At 27.5% G+C, this 26,891-nt stretch overlaps 1 protein-coding gene across 2 annotated transcripts in view; it reads left to right on the top strand.

Moving 5' to 3' along the window:
* Positions 1-23,472, top strand: part of LOC113363382 (serine/threonine-protein kinase N-like) — a 35,728-nt gene extending 12,256 nt beyond the window's left edge. The window contains exons 1-5 of one of the 2 annotated variants that reach the window (XM_026605878.1): positions 3,226-3,428; positions 20,999-21,189; positions 21,391-21,542; positions 22,755-23,002; positions 23,077-23,472. In XM_026605878.1, coding sequence (XP_026461663.1) covers positions 3,300-3,428; positions 20,999-21,189; positions 21,391-21,542; positions 22,755-23,002; positions 23,077-23,388 — 1,032 coding nt within the window. In that variant the 5' untranslated portion in view covers positions 3,226-3,299 and the 3' untranslated portion in view covers positions 23,389-23,472. Of the gene's footprint in view, positions 1-3,225; positions 3,429-20,998; positions 21,190-21,390; positions 21,543-22,754; positions 23,003-23,076 lie in introns of those variants that run through there. The other variant, XM_026605880.1, reaches the window with a different exon arrangement.
* Positions 23,473-26,891: the final 3,419 nt, after the last annotated feature.

The raw sequence follows: 26,891 nt of genomic DNA, 5'->3' as shown, positions 1-26,891 counted from the left end.
TAATTAATATATAATAGAAATCAATATATTACTTTACGTGTAATCAACTTCTGAAATCGGTGCAGCCGCGTTTGAGAAAACGTTTAGGAAATGCCAAAAAACTTCCAGAAATCATAAAATCAGCAGGTCGTATTATCTGGCAAAAACAAACCTCTTTTTTCGAAAAGTAAGAAAAATGGAATTAATTTGAATTTGAATTTCAATTTTTATAACATATTTCACTTATGAAGTTTTGATCACAATTTGATATTTATTATTATTTATTATTATTTATTATTATTTATTAAATATGATTTCTAAAGGCTTATCTTTTATATTATTAAGAAACTAAATCATTTTTGAAAGTCAAAAATTTTATATGAGCGTCACAATTTTTCTTAAGGTGGGGCGTGACCCATGAAAAGTTGGAAAACACTGCTACAGAGGATGTGGATTATGTTACGGATGCACTTGTGGAAATTGAGAGTTTTATGGCCAATGCTAAATTGGACTTTCTAAAAGTTAGGCAATTGGCAAAAGGAAAGGATTTTAATAAGAAACATGTGGAAAAAGTTTTAGAAATTTTTCATCTATATTTTGAACACAAACGTGTTTGTGAATGATATTGAAAAAATATTTCTTTATATTTTCTTTATCGACATTTTAGACATACTGACTGAAGTTTTTTCCAAACCAAAAGTACTTACTAACTGAAACATTAATAACAACGATTTGCAATAAGAGGGTGTAGCAAATACGTATTAAGGGGCATAACTAGTGTAACCGCCTAAAAAAAGGTGCTTTTTGGGAATTTATATTAAAAAAACTACTTTATCAATCATTTCAAAATTTTAGGAATTCATTTATACATGTTTTAAGAATACATAGTAAAATTTTTGAAGAAAAAGATTAAATACTTTTTAAGTTATCGTCGATCTCCAACGGCGCGACAAAAAAATGCCCTTCACTGCTGCAGTGATTCCGGCCTTCTACGTGGATGAAATTAAAAAAAAAACGTTAAACTAGATAATATTATCTGTAAAATAAACTACGATAAAGAAAAAAAATAAAAAATTGACAAAATGACGGCGTTTTTTTAAAAAAACGTCGAATTTTATCCAAAATTTTGGTCGTTTTTGGACTGCCAAAATTCGATATTTGATCAGATCAAAAAATCGATAGTTCATTTTACGAAGAACTATATATAGAACATGTAAAAAAAAATGGGTATTGATCGGATCATTTGTTTTTGAGTAATCGCTGCAGCAAATTCGGAAAATGCTGTTTCGAGAAAAACGCGTTTAAAGATAAAATGATCATTATACTATATACTATATGTATACTCTTTAAATGGCTGTGACTCAAAAACTATTTTAGATATCGATTTAAAATTTTGGTATGTTATTTTTAAAGGTATAACCTATCGAAATATGGAAAAATTGAAAATTCGATTTTTTGAAAATTTCACACTAGTTGTGCCCCTTAATTTCGTAAGAAACCTATCAATTACCTTCTCTTATATAATTATAAGATGTATTATCGCTTGGTGCACATAGATAGCTTTTCTAATAGAAAGCATTTTTCAATTTAACGATCTCTCGGCATGAAAAAATAACGTTTGATGCTATTTCTGTGTGTAATAGTTTCCTGCATGGAATGACGCGAGCAGCAAAAACATGTAACGCATTTTTGATGAATAAAATATTGAAGAGACATGTAGCTCATCAAGGATTCCATGCTATTTTATACCTTGCCTTGGAAACATTTAGAATTAGGTCGATGGATAAATTTTAGGAGACACAAAATAATCACTTGGTTTTTCAAATCAATTACTTACAAGAATTTTATTCAAAGTTTTATTACCATTCTGTTTTATTATTATTACCGTTTTGTATTGAAAATATATCACTGCGCATACAAACGTCGGACTTATTCATTTTTTTGTACGCCCGACGCAGTTTTTAGTACAACTCTGAAACCAGTTTTCGCAAAAGGCACTTCTTAACCGAAGGCTAGTTTTTGTAAGTTGTTTATTGTTACAAAGTAAAGATAATTACTGGAATAGTACCATCAGATCGGCAGGCAATAATTGTATAAACTTCAATATGGTTGTTATCCGCACATCATTCTATTTATTGAAAAAAATAGTGAGATTGAATAACATGGTATGTCCAATTGATGATTCGTAAATCTTAAAGAAATAGAAGATGAAATATATATGAATTATGAAAATTGAAGATCTGTTATTTAAAAAAAAAAATTTAAATTTAATTTTTTTTTCAATTATATAAAACATGCACATGATCTTCAAGATATAAATAATTATATATAAATTTCTAACTAGTAACAATATAAATAAATGTATTATATTAAATTTCTAACTAAAAACAACACATAGTAAATAAATAAACATAAAAAATTGCATTAAAAATATAATTAGGTTTTTAATTACAATTTATGTAACAAAATTTTTATTTTTGGAATTCAGTAAAAAAAATTCCGTCCACGTTGCGGCCCACAATTTTTAATATTTTTTAAAAATTCAAAAACTGTTCAAAAGATATTGTTTTTGGGAATCGTATTGATTAGCTTTCGGTCCAGACTTTCTTCGTAATCGTCGAAACTTTTTTTTACGATTTTCATGAAATTTGGTATTACGATAGATTTCATAGTCTTAGAGATTTTTATAGAATTATAAAAAATCTTCAAAGCATAAAATTTCGCCGTGAGGTTGAGCGATTTTAATCAGAGTCTATGCCGAATCATATGTACGTTCTATAGTGCTTTGCAGGTAGCTACAAATGCTACTGATTGCAGTTGACATTCACACTTAAAAATCCATTTAAAACAAGAACTAGATGACACGAATTGTGTTAAACGGATTAATTTAATTTATGCAATTAAAGATATTATAACAGTTGGTTTTATCTAAATAGCTGAATATCAATTGTTATCGATTATGTATACGTTAGTCCAACTTGCCTTAAGGCAAAATGCCACTTGCAACTAGTTTTATAACAGATGTCTAGATATATATCTAGTTCACATTGTTATTTCTGGCTATCTGTATATTTCACGCGATACATTTGTTTAAACAAATGAATCGACGTTTAATGTTCAAAACAAATGATTCACGTTTTCGTATTGTTCCAGAAGCATATGGGTTTATGATTAAATTTTTTGTTATATTCAATAATTCCAAGAAAATTTCTTATTAATCGGTTATTTAACAAATTGTGAAAGATGTTATCAAAACTTGTAATAAACTCTGTGAAAAAAGTGAAAACTTAGTTATGTGTTCTGTGTGAACATTTTCCATCATGGGTCAACCAAAGAATACGAGAAACAGTGGCAGCGGAAACAATTCTGAAGAACAAAACCAGGATGTGAATAAAAGATTATCCTTCAAAGATTTCGCACACAGATTGGGGTCCTTACTTACTCTAAGAGTACGTATTATTAAAGAAATTATGTGAGAAATTATATTATTATTATGATACTTACTTTTTGGTTATGTATATATTACATATATGGTTGTTGATAAATCGTAGTCAATTGTTTTTATATAATTGACATGCGAAAAGGTTACCAATACGATTGGCCGAAACAATCGTGGATTTCCATCTTGGATTCCGGATTTTTCTAAAAGCAATTTTTGTTACGGGTTTAGTTTTTTTTTATCCCGGATCGTCCCGAATTTTTAAAATTTATTTATTTATTTTCTGCATAAAAATTGAATCATCTATTGGTCCAAATTGCTGGTACTTCTCTTACCTAATATTTAAGGAATTTCAAATGTTTTAAAATACATTATTATAATTACTGTTATCTTCATTATTCGTATTTTGTAGGCAAAATATATAAGAGCTTATAAATTGATAATATAAATTCATAAACGACGACGTTTACTTATATTTTAATGAAAAGTTGTTAAACAAAAGTTAATCAAGCGGAGTAAGAATGAAGGATCTTATCTCTATATTTCTAAGAATTATATAAACTGAAATGCAACGTTAGTTATTTATTTCAAGTATTTAAGTGAGCTTAAGAATTTTAGCTACAATTAAAATTTAAATCTGAAAAATATATGGTAACCCTACATCCACATATATTTTGAAGAAACAAGTCGTAGTCAATTGCTTTTATACATATCAAAGTTAATTATTTATAAACAAATTATTAGAAAATCTAGTGCATGTCGATGCTCTAGCACAATTAAATTTGTAAAATAATTTGAAAATAAATTTTTGGTTGTTTTAATTTAAAGATAGATTGGAGCGCATTCCATAAATAACTATTTATATTTAATTTAAACTCAATACTTTATTATCCTACGATGATTTTATTAGAATAGATTATATGAGATATTTTTCTATACATTCATTTGTTTTTATATTGCAAATATCATGACACACTAAAATCTAACTTGGAGCAAATTTGCTCTATACATTTTTGTCCATTATAAACTCGATGTAAAGAATATTAATTTTACTTTTTTTTAAGTATTGAATTTTTGTTGCTTAAAAACGTTTTATATGTATTTCGTATATTAAATCACTTAAAATAAAACTGATAGAAAACAGAATGTAAAAAATGTGAAGATTAAAATCAAATAGCGAATTTATTTTGTTAAACTACTAAAGGAAAACAGAGAACTGTATTATATCGTTTAACATTTATGTATCTGTAGTTTTAATAAGGTTCTTTTTTATTCACACTGTTAAATTATAAATTGACTATTTCGCTAACAAAAAAAATTATAAAAAGTAGCAGCAGCTCGTTTTTAAATACTGAATAAAAAAAGAGCAGGAAGAAATTTTGGCAAATAGAATCAAATTATTTCAAATATGTTGCCTGGTCATATATTATCTATATATGATTATTTTATTATATTCACGGTTACAACAACGTAATAAAAAAGCGTATTCCAAACAATGCTCTATCATTCTATTTTAGTGTGAAATTTTGCATATAATTTTTTTTTTCATAAACTCGGTTTTTTAAGATGCTCTCCGTAATGTTACGACATTCCAGAATATCAGATATCAAGAGTTCTCGCATATAATGAGAAAATGTAAATTTTAACGGTAGAATGCCGTTCAATATCATACGTTATCAATGTAAATTACATCGCCTATGGCTTATTTATATTTCTAATTGCGACCTGATCCAGATAGAAATTATTACTCTTTTGATATGTGTGCTCATCTCAATGATTATAATTGGTATTATACAGGTGTTGGAAAACTATTACAGAGAATATTCACACATTTGTTGTTTGAAATTGTACTCTTAAAGAAATCATAATTATAACATGAGTCTTTCCTTCATAAATTTCTTTTCATACAATTTTCTTCTAAATCCTGTAATTTTCTTTTAAATCGTGGAAAGAGTCAAATTGATTATACGGTGATATTTATATCACATGTAGGTCGTGTGTAAAAGATTTTCACATTTTTTTATACAGAAATGAAAGAAAATTGAAAAGTCATTCGCTGAGAGAAATGCATGTTTTTTTTTTTTTTGCTAAACTTGTTAATTGAAAGTTCCTATACGTCTAGTGTCGGTTGGAGAAAAATACAGTAAAAAAGTGCGTAAGATCAAAGTAAGTTTTTGTTCAGTAATTTTTCTGTAGATTTTATCTTATTATTCGGTGTGTTAAAAATATGTTTGTAAAACAAAAAAACATTTTATTTTTTTGCTAGTTAAATTTACACTATGTTGTCTTCAAATATTATATTGCCTAATGGATCAAAATAGATAAGATATAATCATTACCTTGCTTCAAAATACTGGAGGCATTACTTGTTAATAAATAAAATTTTTATGTAACTAGAGAAAGGAACATTTTGCTATTGGCATGTGTTGTGCATTCATCTAAATACATTTGGATTTTTTTTTCGTTCTTTGTCCTTCGTAAGTGCATTCTTCTTTCTATTGGAATGCGTGTGATGCATCGATAATAGTGGGAGCGCCAGTGTTCATATTGTGCAACATTCTTAAAGGCAATAAAAAAAATCTATATATTTTTGAACAGCTAGCAGTGGGTACTTAATAGTTTTTGAGCTGTTGGGATGATACTTATGAACTTTGTGGTTTCTAACTTTATAATTGAGATATTTTTATTATTAGAATTTCTGTAATACTGATGCGTACCGGAGAAGTTCTATTTTCACTTTAACCATATTAGATCTAGCAATAAATTATTGAACCTAATTATTATTTATAAAAAACTAGTTAATTTTATATTATTATCATTGAAATAATGTTAATATTATAACGATTGGAAAAACAACTATTGAGTTGTTTTTTCAACATCTCACTATAGTATACAATGCCCCTTTACGGCTGACAATTGTAAATTCCACAACTTTGCTAAATGTCCTTAACTGGAGAGTTGCAAATAAAAAACATTGAATTCAATCATTTTATTATATTTCAAGTTGTGTCTATAAAATATTCATATTTCTATTAAATTTTAATACTAATTTGTTAGATATCACTGTTTCTAAGCAACATTTTTTTGCAGTTTTGTAACTAAATATTTGATTACCATATAACTTGTCGTGAAAAATTCGGATATTGTAACTATGGTAATGAAAGCTTTTCAATTTCATGCAAACATAATGGCCTTTTTTTTAAATTGAGATTAAAGGAAAAGAAATTATAAAGGAAAGGCTTATGTTATAATTATGATTTCTTTGAGAGTACAATTTCAAAGAACGAATGTATGAATTATTTTTCTTTTACTTTATCTAATATTTCTGTAAAAGAACTGCCAAACTTTTACAAAAGTGGTTCCAGAATTTTAAAATGAGCAGAGGGAAAGAGCAATAAAATATTGCACTTTTCTTGAATAAAATTTATAAAATTTTATTTACTTTGATAAATTTGCAAAATTCTATCAAATAGTAATATTGATTAGTTAGTTTACTATTTATAAGTAATATTTTTTTACTGTACAACGAATAATTTGGTTAACAATCAATCTTATCGTGAAATCACTATTTTACTCAATTTCATGATAATAAGTATTTTTGGTGAAAAATTCTAGATTTTTATAATTTAAGGTGTAAAATCTTGATTACTCAAGTCACTGCGATTCAGATTTTTTTGAGAAACTGACTAAAAAAAATTAATAGTTCTCTCACTAAAGTTTACTTTCTTTTATAACCTCACAATATACTGTGATGCTGATTTTTAAAAACTGGCAGAAAAAATCTAAGATCATCGCACATTCATGTACAGTTTACTTTACTTAGTTCTTTTTAATTTTTATTCTATTTTTAGAGCTTATAAAGTATTTGAACACTTTTTTTAAATATTCTATTCTAAATTTTTATATCGTACTCAATTGAAATTTTAAATTTTTGTAAAAATACATTGTTATCAGTTTTTTTTATAACAATCAGATTACAATAAAATCTATAAGTTAAAAGTTATGGCATTGAAAATCAAAATCAAGAAGAAAAAAAATAGAATATTATCAGGTATATAATTTTTGGTATTGAAAATCAAAGTCAAGAAGAAAAAAAAAAATAGAATAGTTATTAGGTATATAATTTTTTATCAAATTTTACCCAAGTCAGGAATGTTGCCAACACAGCCTATCTTACTACTTATTTTCAATATTTGTTATTTTTAATAATATAGTTTAGAATTTTTCTCCCAGATCCCCTTCGATGTATGGTACATCAGCATGCAATAACATATAACAACAGAGTCAGCCAGTACAATACCATTAGAAACTTTCTATCGTAAATTTGTGCAAAGTCACAATAGAGGAAAAGGTTTTTTTTTCATTATTGTTTAGTTCCTGTTTCCGTAACGCATTAAGTGTGTAGTCAAACAACGGCATTTTATGACTTCTTCATAAAAAACCCTAAAATTATTTGGTCACATTTGGATGAACTTGATAATTGATACTCTTTGTATATTCATGACGACCATACGGTTTTTGAGTGAGAGCATTTTTTTTGGGAAATAATTTTGTAAATTTGGATACAGACTGAAAAGGCATATGCATAAAAATTGTTCGGCTGTACTATATATGTTAAAGTTTATTAGCAATTGTCCGCAATTGGTAGTAATTGCCATTGCTCTAATTATTTTATATCAGAAATGAATTGTTCTCCTCTTCAAAGCATTTTTATGAAGCACGTTTGTACTATCTACGTACATAAATTTTTAAATGTTTCTTCGAATTATTTTCTATAACAGAGTATTTTATACCAATGATGGTACACTTGGGAATTGCTCACAATAGTTATTTGATCTTCAAGAATTTCCTGGTAATACTGGAATGTGTATTTATATTCCGAGAGCACCTGAAGTATTTAATTAAATTCAAATTAATCTTTCGCTGGCATGTACACGAGTCCATACTCTTTATGGTTCGTGAGATTTGCTTTGTTGTGGTAGGATCACATGGGAGACGTTTGAATACATATGAATGTGAAATTAACTGATAACTGAAGATTCTGTATTGTTTGTTCAATATTATAGTCCAGAAATTATAGTAAATTTACCTCGGAATTCGAGAAACCCAACTGTCTGTAAATAATTGCATATTGACACCCTAAAGTTGTCTCAAAACCTACATATGGTAGGGTGTCAACATCATATGTAGGTTTTGAGATAACTTTAGGGTGTCAATATACAAGTTATATTGATATAGACTTACAGCCGGGTATCTCGAATTCCGAGAGTCTTACCTAATTTAAGCTTATAATGACTGGACTATTATTCAAGATAAGTTCCTTGGAACTTTGAGAAACAAAATAATTTACCTTGTTGACAAATTTTCCATCTTTCCAGGTCGTCTTTTTGATCAAAGTGTTAAGTCTTAGTTGCCTTAGAAATCATTTTGGTCTTATTGTTAGTAGATATTTTTAAAATAATTTTGGTCTGGTAAAAGTACATTTTGAAATGTATCCACATCCATTAGTTGTTTTTGAAAGAATTACTATAACTATTTTTTTTTTTTTTTTTTTGAAGACTTTATTATAAATTTTATCCGTAGTAGATTCAAATGTTCGAATGTCAAAAAGAGTGCTTTTTGGGTGCGCTACACTTTCAGAAAATAATTTTGTGTTTCTTATTTTTACAAATGCAAATTTTTGCAAAATATTAGATCTATGCATAACATTATTTAATTAAAAATTAGAATTATTTATTTCTTGCTTATCATGTGACCCTAGCCTAATACAACTACAGTAATATCTCAAAATCTCAACGGTTTGCTAATAACTGACAAAACGTGTGTTAAATATGAAACTTGTAATACGGTTGTAATGTTAATTGCGAATATTTGTACGAGCTAATTAAGCTTTCATTATGTCTTTAATATAATAACAGATAGACAATTTACCCACATGTATTTATGGAAATGATTATTTTTCGTGAGAGGAATTCGATTAAATTAGAAATTTATTGATTAAGAACGCCAATTTTATAATTTGTTGAAATGTTGAAGGTGCACTGTTATTTGTACTCTTAGTTTAATGTTTCAGGCGTTAATTGAAATAATATAAATTGTAATTAAAATTATTTATGCAGAAATCCATCTTCTCGTGATAGTAAAACTTATTAAATGTATAATTAAATTTAGAAGGGTTTTGTAATTATACAACACAACATCACTCTCATATATTATAATTTGTACGTTATTCTTTATCCAGTGAGTTGACAGTATTTCATATTTTGAAAAACTGTGGTCCAAAAGTCACCAGTATCTTATTTGTATTCAAATCGCATGCGGAAAATAATAAGTTGATTAAAAAATTATCTTCGTGATAAGGATATAACCGATTTTCCAATGATACGGTGTTCCAAGGTTAGAGTTACACTAAACAAAGTTGTATTTCAACTATTTATCCAGTAGGGTTTCTTCAAGTCCTTATAGTAAGAGGAATGCAATCTCGGCCATGCTCGATATCAAGCAGTAGTGATATCAAATTTTTTTTTGTGCTTCTTGATCGCGAATATAATCTGAAGAGAAAATTGTCTTTTGCGGATAATTGCTGCTGGTGGTCAACTGGGTTAACCATTGGGTGGCAATTCTGTAGAATATATCAGATTAGATTAAGTTGGCAATCACAAAAATGACAAAAAAATGGCAAGTAGTCGAAAAGATATAGAAAATATAGTGACATAAAATATAACATTCTAGATAAATTGAACTATCAATTAAGTTAGAAATCTATAAAGATGCAACTTATTTACAGTATTAGATTTATTTTTAAATATTTAGTTTTTTGCATTTTTCTATTTTTAAACGCTCTTTTAGAAAATTGGCCTTCCTTGAGATTTTAATATGTTTTTTCCTCTTTATTTGATTATTACATACAATATTTGTGTACAACCGTTTATTTCCCATGTCATTTTGCGACATGAGAAGATGGTGCAACAATAGGGTTTCATTCATTATGCAGCCTCTGATTAATTCATGCACTTAGCAAATTTTGTAATAACATAAATCTTATCACATAAAGTTTCTTATAAATGGCATGGATGGATGTAGTGAGAGAGCTGGAATTAATTGTTTGAGAAAAATCATTAGTTTAAATAATAATTTCTATACTATTATTCCATCTGGTTGGGGAAGGATGAATTTGATATTTTATATTACTTTGCCAACTTGTCGTGGAGAAAGTTATATTTGTGATATCCCTAAAAAATGCATAGGTTTTCCATACGATTTGGGTCCTAATAATTTGACTATGTGTTAAAATATAAAAATTAATATAGCATTGATGCAGTAATACCGGATAAGGGCTATTTTTACTTTAAAACATATTGCTATATATATTTGCAAGTGAAAACCGATGATTTATATCTAAAATCTAAAACAAATAAATAATTAGTGGTGAATGGCATCATGCCTTAGGGCAAATTGCTGGAACTTGCCGTACCGTAACGAAATATTCGATGCATATTAAATGTTTTTAAATATATTATCATAAAAATACTGTAACATTGTCTAATATTTATAATAATTATATAAACTGAATTGCAAAATCAAAATTATTTATTTATAAGTAAGCTTTAGAACTTTATCCAGAATTAAAATTAAAATCCGAGTTGTTTTCGATATACAAAAAAAATTGTTTGAGAAAAAAAAGTTTTTATTTTGAAATAAAATAAATATTTTTTTATAAAACAATTTTTGCGCCAACACAAGCAAAAATTTCTTGTGTCATTCAAATCAGATGCTTTGTTCTCTCGAAAACTGCCATTTTTTGCACATTTAGCTTCGTATCTTCGAAATGGCAGGACCTGCCTTTGTCAAAAGCTAATCACTACTTCTTCCTATCATTACGAATTGAATGTTCTTTGAATCATTCAAATCGGATACACTGTTCTCTCAAAAACTTAACTTCTATTTTCTGCACTCTTTGCTTCGTATCTCGGAAACGGCTGGACCTGTCTTTGCCAAAAAGTAATCAATAGTACGTCTCCCCATCAGAAGGAATCGATTGCTTTTTCTATCCTTTTGAATTGTATAGTCAATATTTTTTAACCTAAATAATAATAAAAGTAAGTAGTCAATCAATCAATTATACTCATTGATATATAGAGAATCACAATTCACAAGAAGTAGTGAATTATTTTATCACACTAATTTCTAGCTCTCTTTCTAAATCGTATCAGATTATACTACTTGCACAATAAATCAAGTTTTTTTCGTTTTACTTAGAAGCTGTTACTGTTAAATTAAAATGTTAAGGATTTTGCAATTCGAACTGGTAGTCTGCAAACCTCCAGTTCTGTACTGAAAACGGTAGTTTGTATTTGTTTTTTATTCTTCAGTTTAACTCGTTTGTTTGAGTTCTTTTTATAAGGACATCTAACGGTTATCTTGAAATAAGATTAAATAGGAACGGCTGTAAATTCTTACACTTGTTAATCTATGGTAATAAGTAAATTTTTCATCGTTTTTCTTTATACAATAAATAGTGAATATAATATCATTCGAACTTATATAATTTGACTACTGCGCAATTCGTTTTTCTCTCACAATCGTTCTAATTTTTTTCAGTAATATTTTTTCAATAAATACATTTGTATTCATCTTCTTTTTAGCGTTCATTGTCTATATAACAATTCAAATTGTACTTAAACAATATTTTACGAATTTCTCACATACTTTTGTTTTAATGCTAACAATTCATGTGAACAAAAGATTTGCCTTCCTGAGATAAATGTGGCAGATAAATTTAACCGCACAGACGTACAGCGCAATTGGAATTAAATTGTTTACAAGAAACACAAATTAAAAAAAATACTTATATAAAAATCGTGCACGATTTTACATAATCATTTTTTGTAGAAAGACTTACGGTTTTTTTAGTCACGTTTATATTTTCAGTGGTTCTAAAAGATATAATAACAAATATTGAGAATAAAAATCATTTTTTTGCCTCTATCATAACATTATTTCATTAATTTTTTGCTATTAATATTATTACATATTTTTATATAATTAAATTAAATTTTTTGCAATTGAGTAAATAGTAATTTATACGTGGTCAACGATATTTTTATACTATTATCTTGAAAGATTTTTTATGTATGACATATTGCATTATCGTTACTAACATTTTTTTAAATTTTCAAATTAAATATAAAATTACATATTGCAAATGAAATTCATTTTTTCGTAATTGATGCTATATTAATTTTTTATGCGAATGGTACACACAAAAATTTCGTTGTTACGTAATACAAAAATAATTTCAAATTAAATAATTAAATAAATATATGTGCCAATTGAATTTTGCAATTTGTTATATAATTTTTATATCTAATAAAATTAAATAATTTTTAATTTAGCCTTGAATTTCTCGTGTACTTTAATTCTTGAATTTGTGATACTTGGTATCAACAAGTCGTTCTAATCTATTCGAGTGATAAAAATATTTAAACACGGTGAATAATTCATAGATAATATTAGTCATTTTCTAAATAATTATGAAAATTATTTTTCCAATAATGATAAACAATGGCACAGTGTGTTTTTAGTATACAACTTCTAAGAATATATAATTTTTTCACATTATTGTTCTATTCATATCAAGAAACAAAAAGCAGAAGACAAAATGGGGACAAATTGAGTAAATGATTTGTATGCGTTGTTGAATTTTTTATATCACATTTAATTTCCATATGTTTTTGTATAATTTTAAATAAAAAAATTATAATTATTCATACACCTTGATAATTATATAAACGATAACAATTTCTATCATGCATTAGTTAAAAATGAAATAACCATATCCATGTGTATAATTTCTAAGTTTTCTCTCTCAATCCTTGCAAAAAACTTTCAAAATTCCGCACCAAGAATTCATTATGACAAATTTGCATATGCAAATACATACATTTGCGAAAAATATATACAGATTCCCTTTTCTGAAGATTTTGAAGTAGCAAGTAGCTAACTGTATGGCAAATATTAAAATGCATAAATACATGGTTGGCTGAACAAACAATCAAGCATGTCTTTTGAAGATAAACTGTTTAAATATTATGCAGATACTTTTATAGATTATTGGAATTCTTGTCTTATTTGATTCGAGGAATTGTAAATTATGAAAAATTATATATGCTGTTTTCACGATCTTTCCACAAAATACATTTTACATCTAATTGACTGTTTTTTTATTTTAATTTTACAACTTGGATTTAAGAGATAAACTTATTAAATTTTGATCCTTTGATCTTAATGGATACCAGAAATGTCTTCTGAGGAACTGAAATTTATGAAAAATTAATAGATGATTTTTGCCATTTATCGATTTAGGAAACTATTCAGGAAATTAAATAATTTCAGGAGCTACTTTGTAAATTATGGTTTAATTTGAAAATGATTTAATGCATTATGTAAATATTTGATTTTAATATGGTATCAACAATATTGTATTGAAATTTAGCAAAATCCAACGCTAATAATAAATTCAAGTAAATTTTAATCTAATTCGATTTTTTGTCGACGAGTTACCAAATTCAGATAGTTTTTTGTATAATTATTATATGTTATCCTCCATCTATTCTAGTTTTTAGGCCACGCCGAAAAAGTGTGAATATGTTCATTTCATTCAAGGCTGAAGGTTTCTTCTGAACGAAAGGGTGGGTGACCTATTTTCCTGATGTAATAAACCTTCTACAAACAAAATAGCCTTTTAATGACCCATAGAAACCTTAATTTAACTTATTATTAAAGTTTTATGCCTCACGTCGTTTCTTATCAGTTTTATATCAAATTTATGTGTGTCGCGTTAATCACACGGACTTCTCAGGTGACTTTTCATACTATATAAATATCTGATATGTAAAATATAGAGGGAGAGCTCGTGGTAGTTTACTCAATTTCTGATATGTTGTACATTGTGCTTATAAATAGCTATCGATAGAAAGATTTTTTAACTTTGTATATATGTTTTAATACAATATTGAAATTTTCCCAAGGCTATTAATTTAACTCGTGAAAATGTTGCAAACTCATATTTACAAATAGCACTTTGTGTTATTTATTAAGTCAACGGTTTCCAACCTCCCTCAGCCTCCCCCCTCAGAGGAGACAGCCTGTTCTATGGGGGGCACGTATCCTGATTCTAGAATAAAATTATTTCTGAAAATAACTCAAAACTTGATTGAAAAGTGAATAAAAAGTAATTGGTTTTTATGCATATTTTTACATAATATTACATATTTATATGCAGTCTGATAATGTCAGTTTAGCAATTTATAAACTTGAATTGTTGCAAAAATTAAGGGGGACGCAACAATTTTTTTATTAGAGTAGGGGGCGCGGTGCATAAAAGTTTGGAAACCACTCAATTGAATAGTTCTTCAATATGCAGTTAATTCTTTCAAAATCATTTCTAGAATTGGTATAGATTAAAGAATCGGAATTTAATAAGATTGTTTTTAAATTTATATATTAAAATTGAAATAAATACAATAGGAAATTGTCGATATGTTCGTGTAAATAATATATTCATACTCGTATTGTTCAATTTTAAAAAATTCATTTCACAAAAGGGTTTTGAAAACCATATGCATTTTCTGGTAATTTACAATTAAAGAAAAGTATTCTTAGAATAATGCCAAACTGACTCTTTCTAAACATGCAGATCCAAATATAATTTTTGTCTATTTCTATTTTTGTGTATAAAAATTTACAACTTGCTAAGAGATTACTTACAATTTTTGATTTTTTTTTAAATAATCCCAATAATCCTGATCAGATTCATTTAATTCTGGGTAAAATTTTATTTGTTGAAGAACAAATAGCTCATAAAAATAATTCGGTTGAAATTTTAAAATGGTTATCATATGATAATAATGAATAATTAATTGTTAATAATTTTAAGTAAAGCTACTTTTTGTATTTCTAATGGATAAATATTGTAAGAATATATAGTTTTCAATAGGAATACTATTTTAGTCAAAGTAATATGAAATTTTAATAATATATTTTATACTGCTATATTATATAGTCAGCACGTAAAGTTTTCGATTTTGTGGGGATTTATTTAAAGTAGAGTAATTTGTAAGTTCCGAGTAATTTTGCGTGATTAAAAAATTAATTTTTATTTTTTTTCAACTGGAATCGGAACTTAATAGTTCCATAAGCTGTTGGGCTAATGTAACTTAATATTACATCAATTTTTCGAATGGCAACCCAAATAGTTATCTCATCTCTTTGTGATAAATTTTATTATTACAATTTCTGTAATATGACGAATATTAATTGATGCAGCAATGACTGATACGGGCTATTTTTACTTGAAAATAAATTACTATCTATATATTCAAATGAAAACCCATGTCACTACTGCCTGACACCAGGCTCTTCGAACCCGGGGCCTCTGATTCAGGTTTAATCGCTCTATAGCCACTTACTCACGAGTGAGTCCAAATAAATAATGAATATTGAACAAAGTGGTCGTCCAGCTCTCTCACTACTACTAAATTTACTTCCATGAATGACAAACTGGGCGCCTTAATAGACTATGTCAGCATATAACATGTTGGTCGTGTCATGCTCGGAAACATTATACAAAATACATACATGCAGTAATAAAAGTGATTTTAGACGGTTAACATTGAGATCAACTGAAATAAGTCATTTTTTTCTCTATAAAAATGATCGTTTATAAAAAAAAGTGATACACGTTTTCATTTGTGATAGTTAGTTCTCTGAAAATATTGAGTTCTTGAAACTTGTTTTCATCGGTTTAAATAGTGCAAGTGATACCGTGTTTAAATATTAAAAATAATACAGAAGTCATTTTTAAATAATATGTTGCGCAATGGTATTTCAAAAAATACACAAAATTTATACATAATTGACTCTACTTTTTTATACACAATTTATACATAATACTCTTCATATGTTCATATGTCTCAATTATTAAACAAACAAATTGTTTACATTTATATAAATTAAGTTCTCAAGTAATTGGTTACAAGTAATATTATTATTTGTAATACCATAGTTAAAAAAACAACTTATTATTGGATAATTGATGAATTTTCATTTTTATTACTATTTTTTATTAATTTTGTTTGTGAAAATGCTGTTTAGTTTAGTAATTTATACATATGGGAGTACTTTATTAACAATTATTAAACAAATTATTTTGTCACATCAAGTGATCCCGCAGCTATGTTTATAATATACAGGGTGATCCAGAACTCAACGTCAAGTTAAAACGGGCTTGGAGTATTCAAAAAAATTGGAAATAAAATTTATTTAGCGTTGTTTGGAACTTAGGAGTTTTTACGAGCAATCTAGAACTTTGGTGAAATTGTGACCAATTTTCAGTTAGTATGGTTAATTTTTATTACTTTTGTAAATACTTGAGTCTTATAATAAACTCAAGTGAAGAAATCAAAAACCTAAAAATGACATGATTTTTGCTAGTGCATTTTTACAATTTTACCAAAGCTCCCAAAATTGTACTTAAAAGCTCCAACGTGAAGTACTTTTTGTTAATTGTTCAGGCAAGATACGATCAATAGTATCATCGTTGAGTTCTGAGACACCATGTATGTTTATCATAATAAATCGTGTATCTTGTGTTTGAAATTAAATTCTTACTTTTCTCTAAATGTTAATTTATAAATCGATTGAAACAATTTGTTACTTTATTATTGAACATATTCAGTTTGTTCCACTTGGTTTGTCCATCGGAACTGATAATTATGGTTAATTACACTAATGAATTGTGGTCGTTATCTTCAAGTATTATGCATTCATATATGTTTTGAGTGATACGGATACAATAACATGCTGACGTGCTTTAAAGCATTAGATGTGAGTGCAATGGTAAAAAAAAATTACATTATTGACTTCATTTTAATTAATTTATTAAATGAGAAGATTTATTTACATATATGATATGATTTTGAAAAATACTAAATTATGGTTAATAAAAAAATATATAGTACAAAACGTCGACATTTGATGACAAGGAGTATCCCAGACAGAGTTTGTTAATTTATAAAAAAATATTTATAGTGAAGATTTATCACTAATAATTACTAATGTGCAAATCTATAATTTATATATAGCTTTTAAATCTCCCAATGAATCTGAAAAATATCTAGGCTTATTGTTGTCTTCAACCATAATTGCATCTGTTGTATAGTTGGAGAACAATGTACCATTTTAATTTTAGCAATATTCTCAGTATTGAAATTAAACTCTAATTGCTCAATAAATGTAAAAATAAATTTTCTACATTTTCATTTTTTTTAATTTACAAGTGTAGTAGTTATTGTTTGGTTACAAATGTTTTTTTAATAAATTTACCCTCCCTGGTTTATTTTTAGTTATATTTTTCATGTAGTTATATTTTGTAGGCCTCGTCTTGATGTTTTTCCAAACAGCAATTCATAAATACATTTTAATAAAATTAAAACTTTTTTGACTACTATCTAGATAAAAATTTGATTCATTTTCCTAGTTTAGTTACTCTTAACGTATATAAACTATATTCTTATATATATTAACGTATATAAACTTAAATTCTTGGTAAAACTTATCATCAAAAACTTAAAAGTTTTATATGTAATCCGGGGTCCAATAACATATTTTTTAAAATTGTATGTATATATCTGAATTTTTCATCTCTTTATTTAAAATGGTACTTATTGCATTAGAAACAAACATTTATAATGATCTAATAATCAAATCCAATTGGATTCAATTTAATCAAACAATTAGTATAATTTTTTTTAGCAATATTTGATATGAAATTGCTCACTACATTTGAGAAAAGCCAATTTTATTTATTGCTAATGTAGTGTGATGGGGTTCCTCGATTGTCCTATAAAAAATGTTAATAAAGTATATAACAATTTTTAAAATTTAATTAAATTTTGTTCAAAAACCAAAATGTAAAAGCACATAGAGGTCATATATATATTTTTTCTATTTTCAACATTCACAATGTTGTTATATTTTAGCAATTGATATAATAGTTTTACATTTTTATTTTATTTGTTTTTTCATTGATACATTTGTGTTTATATATAGAGTTATATTATGTAATAATTAATTACTGAAGTATACTTCAGACTATAGTCAGAAATGAAGTATTTAAGTAGTAATTTTCTTGTAGTCTCTCAGGATCACTTGTAGTAAATTTTCCTTAATTTTTTCCTCAAAAATGGCGAACCGAATTTAATAATTTAAAAGCTATACGATTACTAGATAAATACTTGTGTATATTAGTTTTAGGAATTGACTTGAGTAAGTCGTTTAGATCTTTATAATTAGCAGATAAATATACTATACATTAATAATTAATGCTATCAATGCTCCATATTATTTTTTCATTATAATTATCAAAAAAACCTTTTTCATGTTCGTTAATCAGATTATGCGGTTTTAAAATTATTACCGCAGCTGTGAAAATTGATTAGTTCTTCCTCATCATATGAGCCTAGATTTTAGGCTTGCTTCTATTCGTCATGTCGATGGGTTTTATTCTGTTTGAGTGGGTTTTATACTGATGATCTATTCCATATCATTACTATTCCTTTATCATTGTTTTATGTAATTGTTCAATCGTTTGTGTACGCAATGAAAACGCTTCATTTATTTTCACGGCCCGTTCGGTTTTGTATTCGCGCTCGCAGAAAATTTATTCATGAAAAAAATCTTGCTTGATCGTTCGTACTCGGTAAACATTTTGTATTTTATATTTGACAATGACAAGAATAAATACACATTTATCATGGAAAATAAGTCGTTAGACTATAAATCTAATGAGTTCAAATTTGGCCGCAAATGAATAAAATTATTCATTTATGGATAGAGGAATTATATTAAAATATTGAATTAATTTAACAATTTCAAAAATGTCTAAATTAAAATTTTAAATATTGATAGACATTTATTCAATTTTGTAGATAAAATGCTTAGATTGATAGAACTCACTTACATAGGTGAAACAAAGCCAAAATCTTAGCAATAAGCGTCTTTATCAACACAAAATTAAATTCAAAAATAGGAAACAATTTAAAACAATTATAACAAAGCATATAAATAATAATAATTCGAAAATAAGTAATTTATTAAAACCGCAGCAAGGACTTTTTTAACCCAAAAATCTTACATTTGGATGAGAATTTATTTGAAACGTTTGTCGAAGGGTGGATTATTTTGCAGTTGCATAGCAAAGTAAAAAACGAAATTTTTGGATTGGTGTCAAAATGTATAAAATATGAAAAAAAATCCATTTATTATTGAATTTCATGATAAATATATTTATACATACATATATATATGCATATATTAGATTTCTAGCCATTTTTAACAATAAAAACTGTAAATCGGTAATTATCCAAACAAGGCGTCCGCCTACCATAAATTTTTTGCATTGAAACGAGTTCTGAATCAGAATTTGAACATTCCAAATAAATAATTCAGAATGTAGGTTAATGACTGATTAATTAGGCAAATTTCATTTAGGCATTTCGTATTGTTTTAAATATTCGAAAAAATAATGAATTTCTTTGATATTTGTTTTAATATATTGAATTGCTGGTGATTTGTTAATTAGATATTTTGTTATTCAAATTTTTTTTAGTAATATTTATATATGATGATTAACAATATTGTATCGTGTTGAATTTTTATTTGTATTTAATATTTTTGAAATTTTATGGGCGAAATTAACTAAATTTAATATCAAATAATTTCTGGTCATATTTATTGGTGCTTTCGATATTTATCCTATTAGAAAATGTTTGTGAATGTTTTGATTACTTACTGATAGCTTTGCGAATATATTATTTATTCGAAAATAATTGAATTTGTAATTTTATATATACATATTTTTTGTATCCATGGTTATTTTTATTTAATGCAAATAATTTAATAACCCGGCCATTTGTAACGGTTTCATTGTATAGGCCAACGGAAATTTATTGTATGATCAGATTTTTTTATTTATAAACGGATGTTGATGAATAACTATTGCACCATCAACCTTGTTCCTTTTTATACATGAAATAAATTTCTATCATTTTGAAAAATCAGATTTTTAATTATTAAATTTCGAAATTTGTCTGAAGCGGATAACAGGCAATAATTAATTTGGATAAGATACAGGTAAATGGATGTAATAATTAATTAGAAAGCAAAACACATGGCAAATAAAATACAAGAATTCTATATTTTTTATTATGTTTAATTATATAGTTTCCACCATCTGAATTTCATTAAAATTAAAATTATAAACTTTATGGTGCAATTATAAACGCTTTGATAATAGTACAAAAAGGCAAAAATGAAAAAAATACATTTATCATTAGTATTTTTATTTAATTCTTCTGTTATGATTTTGTTCGAACAACTTTCGTACTAATATCCTAATAGTATGTTCAGACAGCCTGTCCCTATGATTCTTTTTCTATGCCTGTATAACTCATATCTGATGAAATGTAAATAATAAAAAATAATCTGATAAATGTATATATTTGTTATTTTCTTTTCCAGGGCGAATACATCCGCCATCCGGTCCTGTACGAATTAAGTCACAAGTATGGACTTCAAACAGACCACGTGCCCGAATCGGCTCTGCCTTGCAAATTAGAAGAATTAAAAGAGCGTGTTAGGCGCGAAATTCGAAAAGAATTGAAAATTAAGGAAGGCGCCGAAAAACTACGGGAGGTTGCCACAGATAGAAGGTAATTATAGAAAAATAGAAGGTACAGTATGAGAAGTTATTATTTATTTTATTGAAGGAATTTGTACAATTATTATTAAAGTTTCTATTGGTCATGAGTTCTTAAAAACGAATGATAGTTTTTAAATTACTGCATTATTTTAATTATTTACCTTATAATATACTCAAAAAACGATATTTTTATTATTGTTTTTTTTTTCAGATCCCTTTCCGATGTGGCCGGAATTGTTAAAAAAAGCAACGCACGTCTGGCCGAATTAAAATCCGAATTACTAGAATTAGAATCCCAAATTATTTTAACGAGAGGCGGAACGACGGCGACCGGTGCTCCAGAAGATTATTGCAATGGCCAAGGTAAATAAATAAATGTAATATTTATAAACTTGAATATATTTTTATCGTGCACTAAAGTGTGCAAGGTATCTTACTTTATCATTCATTAATTTTCCAGTTATTTGCATCTGAATCGCATGCTCTGAACATAACGCTCGCCGCAAATAAGCTTATTAACCTCCTTTTTATTGAGATTAATTCGTTTATTCTTTGTTGTTATTTAGAAAGTAGCGGCTTGTTTGACGAAAGCGCATATGGTTTACTTATGGCATTTTGTTAGATTTATTGTTACACAAATTAATTCATTGATGATTTGTAGAACATTGAAAATCAGCGTAATAAAATGGAAGGCGAACCGTAGAGATTTCTCAGTAATTACTTATAGAGTACCTTGCGCCAGTCAAAACTATTATTAAATACGTATTTAAGTGTTTTAAATAACATAACGAGAAAAGTTCCAAATAAAATATAATGAAGCAAATTTCAAAAATAAAACAAAGGAGATGCTTTTTATTTTATCTGAGTAATGTTAAAGTCCTACCACTGTCATACTCATACTTTCAAGATATTAACTTTGAAACCTTGTGACATTGCATTTGGTTTCGCGGAGGAGATTTAGTACCATTTTATAGAAAGCAAAGACTAAATGATTACTATCATTACTCTAATAATATATATTCAGTTACTTCTACTATTACCGTCGAATGCATTCTAGAGAAGCGGATTTCATCTATAAACGAAGAGTCGGTGCGAAAGTTGCATTCTGACACTAAATGAGAAACTATGAAGACCAAAAATTAATCCATATATAATATCCATAATAATTTATTTATTTAACTGTTATATTTATTTATTTATTGAAACATAGTGTACAAAAGCAATTTCTTTTTTCTTTATAAAAATATATCTTGCTTTTGAAATGCAATTTGTAATTTTCCTCAAGATATCTATTTAATATTCCGTGTTTTCTATCATTTCAAAGCCGATGTCGCTCTCAACAAAGACAGATGAAAAGATTGAAATAAAACCGTATTTGAAATTTCACCTAATTACTGAGTTATGACTGATGGATTACCTTAATTGTTGTCTTATTAAGACGAAGTAATTTAGTAATTTGTAGTAAGAAAATGTTATTGTATAAGTTTTTTGTTGTCGAGTTAAATGCTCAAAGATAATAAAGATAAAAATGTATACAATTATCGTTAAATTCATTTATTTTTTAATTATTTTCAGATTCTCCAATGTCTCCAGGAGTTGGCCAGCAGCCATCTTCATCTCCTCATGATCCAACGGCAGCTAGGCTGCTCTCCTTAGAAAAACAGCTGAATATCGAATTAAAAGTCAAACAAGGAGCTGAAAATATGATTCAGAGCATTACTGGCGGACATCATTCGAGGGATAAGAAATTATTGCAAGAAGCCTTGCAAATGCTGGCTGACAGCAAAGCTAAAATAGATTTTCTTAAGATGCGCATACTTAGAGTAAGTGCTTAATAATTTAACTAATTTGTTAATTAAAAATGTTACATTGTGCTTAATATTTACATTTTTCGCAGTTTCGTCAATCACGCCAACATCACGATTATCACACAAATTCTCCTGGTGGTTTCGACGGACAAGATAATAGTAATGGAAATCAATATCGGGATCCTAGTTCTGGAGGTCCTGGAAATCCACAACAACAGTTGGAGCCTCCAGTTGAAGAACGTGTCGAAGAATTAAGGCATCGTTTAAGAATTGAAGCTGCTGTCGTGGAAGGCGCTAAAAATGTTATTAGGTTACTACAAAGCGGGTCCAAGGTGGCCGACAAGAAGGCTTTACAAGAGGTTAGTCGACTTATAAAAATGCCTTATATAATGTATAAATGATTTCTTACTAATAATATCATAGCCCTATTACCAAAAATAACAAAGTCCGATAAGTTATGGTCGTTCTTAATTATTTCTGTTATCCTATCTAGATCGAGAACACAGTGGTTGATTTATTTTCGTCCGATTCTAATATAAACATACACTTCTCGAGTCCTAGCTTTTGATTGTGACATTGTTCTAAAATATGTTCGAAAATATTCGAATGTATAACAAAATTGTGCGTCACCCATTTCTATAGTTTCTTTGCGTTAAAAATATTCGCGTTGAGATACGATTTTCATTTTGATCAACATATTTTTTTGCCGGCTAAAAGATTTTTTGGTATCTTTGAATGTTGCGTGCTTGAGTTATTATACATGCGATATTATTAGATTAGAATGGAATAAGTTTATCTTTGTTTTTATTAATATTCTGAATATCATGTTTTAACATGAACATGAAAAGGAGGTTCATCACTTAAAATTCAGATATACTAAGATCAATTGTAGACAAACTTACTCATATAGTACATAATAAATTAGGTTAATTAATATTGGGTTCATTATTATATAATACTAGCAAACCCGACGAACTTCGTTTCGCCACCAGATGGTTTCGTGAGAAAGATAAAGAAATTTTTTGTTTGTTTTATAATTGATAAGGAAAAATTTGATCTATACAACAGTAATGAATTTATTTCGATTACAAAAATGAAGTGTTTTTTAGTTGAACTTTTCTAAGTAAATGAAAGTGAATCCACAAATTATCCGTTTCATTGAAGTGCTCTTTGGTAAACCACATTTTTGTTTTTTGGTCTGACGTTAACACAAACAAAACGGATGGTTTTCCAATTCGTGAACAGGCAACGTATAACTGCCCATGTGCAAATCAATGATTTTTTAAATAATCTATTTGAAATTTATCCCGCAAACACTAAGTGATTGGCCTTGCGACTTGTTATTGCGAACGCAAGGCAAACTGAAAATTGCAATTGTTTAAAGTCAAACCGCAGACCAGTCGGAATCATTGGTATGTCACCAAACCGCCAGCAATTTTTGATTTAATGGTGAAATTCAGTGCGTGTACATCATTATTCTTTGCGGCAAGAATTGCTCGTTGACTTAACCAAGCATAATTCTGATAATTCTCACTAATGTCATTACTCGAATTTTTATTTACGGTGCGTGAAGTTCCAGCAATTTGCAGTAGGGCAGGATGCCATGCACCACTAATTTTCTTAGCTATAAACCTTTCGGAACCCGAGACCTTTCCAACGAATGCAAAATCGGTTCGTGCGTTCTGGAGTTATTTCGTCAGGAAGGAAAACCCGACTTATTTTTATATATATAGAAGATAATCTATTCCGTCTAGAATATTTAAATTCTAAATTAATAAATTTATGAATCATAATTTTTACAAAGTGTGACATCACTAGTTTTTTTTTAAAACCATTAACTATTTTTTTTGACATCTTAAACAGATGTTTTATGATACTTTTCTCTTCAAATTTCAAATTGCAATCTTTGGCTGTGTGCCTGATGTTCGGAGTATACACATTATGAAGTGGACATGGGGCTGGTAGGTTTATCAAAAAATAATTTATAGCCGGAGGATTATTTTAAATATAAGTAATTATACAAAATATTATGTTTGAAGATTTATTAAAATTATAAAAACCCAGCACTTCTCCCCATCATTACGAATTGAATATTTTTTGGATCATTTACATCGGATACTCCGTCATCTCAAAAATTCTATTTCTATTTTCTGGCCTCTTTCCTTCGGGTGCACTAATTAGCACATCTCCCTATCAATAAGATTCGATTTTTTTATCATTCGAATCGGTTGATCCATGCGCCCGAAAACGTTGACGAAAAATTGTATCCATACATACACACGCATCTATTTTTTTGAGGTATGCCAAAATGCGCTGACACCACCAAAACATGAAGATACGCAAAATTTTCATATTAGATTTTGGGCTCATTATTATAACTTACCCTATGGGAAATTAATAAAACATAATTCAGGAATATATACTTATGAAAAAAAATCAAGCATATTCTATGATGACCGATTTAACACAAACTATTTTTAACACAAATTTTTCATACATTATTAGATTAGAATAACATTATCTACATTATCTAAATCAATTAATTTTTTTGTTATAATAATTATAACTGTTAGCATAACTTGTAAAACTCCTGTAACAAAGCTCCTTTCTGTCCAAGCCCGAAAACATGCATGCAATTAAGATACCACTGACATGTGAGTGTTTTCACATTTTTTGTTTAACCAAATATTACGCCAATAATTTTTATAAAATTAGTAAAAAATTATTTTAAGTTTTATGTTTACTAATTATATCTTTAGAATTCTCATCGGCGCTCTTTCTATAAGTTCTAGTCGTATGCGTTAAGTTTGGATTAAAATAAGTCCGAGAACGCCTATGCTATGATTGCCGGACGCTTTTGAAACAAAATCACATTAGTCGTGCGCCGACCGCTCCTATTAAACGAAATACTGTGATACCTTTCTTCTCAATGAAATAAAAAAAAAAAAAATTACATCTTTATTCACTCGGTAGATACTTTAAACATTTTTCCGCCGAGGAGTTATACTCAAGTGCATAAAAGTGTTCTGGCACTGATAGTGTGTTATTAGTAATGAGAGCAATCAGTGAAATTTAAGTGTTTGTTTCTGTTTTGTTCGAGTGTTTTAAATTTAATAGTATGTGTGGAAATTAATTTTCATCTTCTCATTTTATATTAGTCTGCAACGTCTGTTGATATTTATCGTACATTTACTACATTTGCAATATGACCAAAAATAAATTTTATATGATTTAGACCAGTTAAAAATTATTGCCGATAGTTGTCCGTTTGAATTTTTATCCATTTATTTGCTTTTCTTGTAGAAAGTTTTAACTCAGTTTTTCTTTTTACATTTACATTTATCAAAAGCGGAAACGAATTTATTCTATCGTTTTTATGATATTTCAGTGATATAATAATTAAACCCATTTGATTGATTTTAATTTTCAAAGCTTTCTAAATGATTGCGTAATGCACATACAATGATTACACGCTTTAAAAAAACAAGATATTATTAAAATGTTTATTAATATATAAAATCAGGACCTGAAATCTACAAATCATTTAAAGAATTTTGTGGTATTTTTACAGTGGTCACACACCTGCATTATTGCACGTGTATAGTTGTGGTTTAATTTTGGCTAGTCAGTGGGCAATGGCTCAGTTTCTTCATATGTATATCTTAGTTTTAATATTGAGAAACGTCGTAGAAAATCCCACCATTATTCGAAGATGATACTGTAGGAACGTAATTTGCTTATTTATAGAACAGTCAAACATCAAATTATTGAATTTTCCTTATAGTTTTATTCATGTTTATATCTCACATCAAAATGTACTTTCAAGTGTGTAGATTTAAAAAAAATCTTATCAAACTCGGTTTGCTTTCCTCAAACTTATTTTATTATAGAAATGACCATTTAT

Source organism: Ctenocephalides felis, unplaced genomic scaffold, assembly GCF_003426905.1.
Source record: "Ctenocephalides felis isolate EL2017-DRISC unplaced genomic scaffold, ASM342690v1 CF-g0.4_SCAFFOLD_00845, whole genome shotgun sequence".
Classification (NCBI taxonomy): domain Eukaryota; kingdom Metazoa; phylum Arthropoda; class Insecta; order Siphonaptera; family Pulicidae; genus Ctenocephalides; species Ctenocephalides felis.
Note: the sequence above shows the minus strand (reverse complement) of the source record. Positions and strands in the feature narration are given on the sequence as shown.